Below are 5,000 nucleotides of genomic sequence, written 5' to 3'. Positions count from 1 at the left end.
CACACCACACACAATACACAACACCACACCACAACCACGACACCATAACTCACAACACACAACACCACCACAAAAACACAAACACACACCCACCCCAACACACACCCCACACACAACACACACACAACACACACACACCACAACACACAACAAAACACACACAACCACACACACCAACACACAACACAACAACACCACCCACCACACACACAACACCAACACACACCACATAACACACAACCACAACAAACACACACACCACCAACACACACAAACAACACACACACACACACACACACCCCACACACCACACCCACAACACACACACACCACAACAAACACACATCACACACAACACACACACCAACACACACACAACAACAACAAACCACACACACACAAACACACACACAACACACAAACCACACAACCACACACACACCACAAACACACCCACACACACCCACAACACACACACCCAACCACACACACAAACACACACACACACCCACACCAACCACACACAACCACCACAAACACAACCACCACAAACACAACGACCACCCACAAACACACAACACACACACAACACACACACCAACACACACAACACACACACCAACACCAAACACACACACACACACACACCACCCAACAACACACCACAACCACACAACAACACACCACACCACACACACCCCAAACACACAACAACACACACACACACACAACACAACAACACACACACACACACCCACACACACACCACCCACACACCACACACAAACACACACACAAACACAACACCACAAACACACACACCCACAACACACCACCCACACACACACAACACCCAAACACCCACACACAACACACACACACACTCACACACCCCACCACACACACACACAACACACACACCAAACCACAACACCAACCACACACACACCAAAACACAACACACACACAACACCACACACACACCCCCACACACCACACCCACCACACACACCACACAAACACACACACACAACCAAAACACCAAACACACACCACCACAACACAACACACACCAACACACACACACCACAACACACACCCACCCCCCACCCCACCACACACAACACCCACACACCCACACAACCACACACCAACAAACAACCAAACAAAACCACACACACAACACACACAACCACAAACAAACCAAACCACCCAGCCAGGTAGGGAGACATCCACTAACCTAAATGTTCTGTTTAGAAGCTTGAGAAATTGAATTAAAAATTCAGGATGTCTTTCTGAACAGCAAATACTGGCTGTGTGGGACTCTGGCTCCCCTTCTAAAAGTAAGGAATACATCCTATTTAGCAATAGCATTTTACCTATAAGTGAATAGAATCAAATACCTGTGTAGGAAATCAAATTTACTCCAGTATACAAATTATCTGTTTAAATAATATGCAATGTCCAGATTCATGTATTATGGTGTTCTATAATAAATTGCATATGTAGTTTTATTGCTCTTCTTATAAGAGATCAACATGCAAAGTATGTTGTTTGACTCCCAAAAATTTGCCCTACAGTGCAATGCCTTCTGTGGGAAAGAGATTCTTAACAAATCTCTAGTATAGGCAACATTCTAATCTTAAATAAAGGTTCACAAATTATTAACAGGTAAAAAATAGCCTATTTAGATAACTGTTTATTAACTTTACAATGGACATACCGTATAAGCCACAGGTCACCTCATATCTGAGTGAATTCACTGCTGCCTACATCACAAGCAAAAGGTTTGTGTCTTGTATGTATGTTCATATGCTTCTCTAGTATGCATTTCAGAGAGAAAGCCTTTTCACAAACCTTACAACTATACGGCTTTTCCTTTGTATGTACTCTCGTGTGCACTACTAGATTATATTTCCTAGAGAAAGCCTTTTCGCAAACCTCACAGCTATATGGCTTCTCCTTTGTATGAACTCTCATGTGCTCTACTACACTATCTTTCTGTGAAAAAGCCTTTTCACAAACTTCACAGCTATACGGCTTCTCCTTAGTATGTACTCTCATATGACGAACTAGATTTGGTTTCCAAAAGAATGCCTTTTCACAAACCTCACATTTATATGCCTTCTCTTTTGTATGTACTCTCATGTGTTCATTTAGTTGATGTTCCACTGAGAAAGCCTTTTCACAAACCTCACAGTTATACCTCTCCTTGGTATGTACTCTCATATGACGAACTAGATTCGGTTTCCAAAAGAATACCTTTTTGCAAACCTCACAGTCATATGGCTTTTCATTTGTATGTACTCTCATATGACGAACTAGATTCTGTTTCCAAAAGAAAGCCTTTTCACAAATCTCACACCTATACGGCTTACCCTTAGTATGAATTCGCATATGCATTGCTAGGTCATGTTTCCGAGAATAAGCCTTTTCACAAATCTCACACCTGTACGGCTTCTCCTTAGTATGTACTTGCATATGCATTGCCAAGTCCTGTTTCCGGGAGTAAGTGTTTTCACAAACCTCACAGCTATATGAATTCTCCTTTGTATGTACTTTCGAGTGCTTTAATAGATTATGTTTCCAAGAGAAAGCCTTTTCGCAAACCTCACATATATACGGCTTCTCCTTTGAATGTACTATCATGTGTCTTACTAGAATCTTTTTCTGTGAGAAAGCCTTTTCACAAACCTCACAACTAAATGGCTTCTCCTTTATATGAACATTAGCATGCCTTAACAGATTTTCTTTCCGAGAGAAAGCCTTTTCACAAACCTTACATATATATGGCTTCTCCTTTGTATGTACTCTCATGTGCCTTACTAGAACCTCCTTAACTGAGAAAGCCTTTTCACAAATCTCACAGATATATGGCTTCTCCTTTGTATGTACTCTTTTGTGGTTTACTAGTTTAGGTCTCGAAACGAAAGCCTTTTCGCAAACATCACAGCTATATGGCTTCTCCTTTGTATGTACTCTCATGTGCATTACCAGATCCTGTTTCCGAGAAAAAGCCTTTTCACAAACCTCACAGCTAAAAGGTTTCTCCTTTGTATGTACTCTCGTGTGTGTTACTAGACTCTGTTTCTGTGAGAAAGCCTTTTCACAAATTTCACAGCTATATGGCTTCTCCTTTGTATGTACTCTCATATGTATTACTAGATCCGGTTTCCGAGAGAAAGCCTTTTCGCAAATCTCACAGATATGCGGCTTTTCCTTTGTATGTACTCTCATGTGCATAATTAGATCCTGTTTCTGTGAGCAAGCCTTTTCACAAACCTCACAACTATATGGCTTCTCCTTTGTATGTACTGTCATGTGCCTTACTAGAATCTTTTTCTGTGAGAAAGCCTTTTCACAAACCTCACAACTATATGGCTTCTCCTTTGTATGTACTCTCATGTGCTCTATAAGATGTTGTTTACGAGAGAAACTCCTTTCACAAACATTGCAGCTATATGGCTTCTTCATTGTATGTACTTTCATGTGCTCTAAAAGATGTTCTTTCTGAGAGAAAGCCTTTTTGCAAATCTCACAGCTATATGGCTTCTCCATTGTATGCACTCTCATGTGCTCTAATAGATGTTCTTTCTGAGAGAAAGCCTTTTTGCATATCTCACAGCTATATGGCTTCTCCATTGTATGTACTCTTATGTGCTCTAATAGATGTTCTTTCTGAGAGAAAGCCTTTTTGCAAATCTCACAGGTATATGGCTTCTCCATTGTATGTACTTACAAGAGTTTTGAGTTTGCTCTAATAAAGGAACTTCTTACCAAATACTTTATGAACAACACATTTCCTTTTCTCATCACAAATTCTAGGTGGAAGCTCATCATGGATTTCCCATGAAATCCATGATCTACCGTTGCCTCGTTCACTTCATCCCTCGCCTCAAAAGCATAACAGGGCTTACTTCCTTATTTCCAAACACATCTCTTCAGCGACACCTTCACTAGCCTCTTCTTTGATGGAGCCCTGCACTAGATTTCCTGGTCCCTGAGTGGAGCCAAAACCAGCCAGTCCAACCGGAAGTGCATCGTCACCTTGTGAAGATAATATATTATGAAAGTAACAAAATAACAGTATTGATAGGATTATAAATTCTAAGAAAAGTTATTGGAAATATACAAATTAAGGATAAAAAAAAAACATATTAACATTATTAACCCATTCCCGCCGGGCCGTTTCGTCTTTTATGGCTTCAATGCCAGGGCTCTCGAACGCATAGGCCTAAATCAATTATATCATCGACAGCATATGACGGCACCCGAGCTATCATATTACATAATCGCCGTCTGTGGCCGGCGGTATTGGGTTAATAACATTGCCACTAAATTAAAGGAAAAACTTTCGAACTTTTTCATGAAAGTTCCTCTTCTGGCGAAAGCAATCCAAAAAATGAATAGAGGAAGTAAATTTAGACAAGAATATATATAGAAAGGATAACCATATATATATATTTCCATATATATATATATATATATCTATGTATGCATATATATATGAATATATATATATATGCATATACAAATATTTACCTCCCTGACCGGGACTCGAACCCGCGCCGAGCGCCCGCTGGAGGTGTTTGTAAAAATTCGCTATCACTGTTCTGATAAGAACACATAGGTAATGTCCATGACATCTCATAAGGCGTCTGGTTGAACATCTCTTTTGTCGGGTCGTGTAGCCGAGCGGTATCAACCGTGCCTGTCGATCTTACGGCGCGGGTTCGAGTCCCGGTCAGGGAGGTAAATATTTGTATATATTAAAATGCGTTACTGCATTCTACCATCTTCTCACACATATAACCTTGGTAACCTGATTTGGGACTTGAATTTGTGATTCCGTGGCTGCCGAGCGCCCGCGGGAGGTGTTCGTAAAAATTCGCTATCACTGTTCTGATAAGAACACATAGGTAATGTCCATGACATCTCATAAGGCGTCTTGTTGAACATCTCTTTTGTCGGGTCGTGTAGCCGAGCGGTATCAACCGTGC

General features: G+C 41.0%; 1 protein-coding gene across 1 annotated transcript in view; it reads right to left on the bottom strand.

Annotated features, from left to right (window-relative positions):
* Positions 1–1,686: 1,686 nt before the first annotated feature.
* LOC122243588 (uncharacterized) overlaps positions 1,687–5,000 on the bottom strand; it is a 22,181-nt gene continuing 18,867 nt past the window's right edge. The window contains exons 2-3 of the mRNA XM_086536677.1: positions 3,917–4,047; positions 1,687–3,735 (exon numbers count right to left, since the gene is read on the bottom strand). Of these exons, the coding sequence (XP_086392803.1) occupies positions 1,744–3,735; positions 3,917–4,047 (2,123 nt within the window). The 3' untranslated portion in view covers positions 1,687–1,743. The remainder of the gene's footprint in view (positions 3,736–3,916; positions 4,048–5,000) is intronic.

This window comes from Penaeus japonicus, unplaced genomic scaffold (assembly GCF_977035675.1).
Source record: "Penaeus japonicus unplaced genomic scaffold, GWHDUDI00000001_assembly GWHDUDI00000005, whole genome shotgun sequence".
Classification (NCBI taxonomy): domain Eukaryota; kingdom Metazoa; phylum Arthropoda; class Malacostraca; order Decapoda; family Penaeidae; genus Penaeus; species Penaeus japonicus.
Note: the sequence above shows the minus strand (reverse complement) of the source record. Positions and strands in the feature narration are given on the sequence as shown.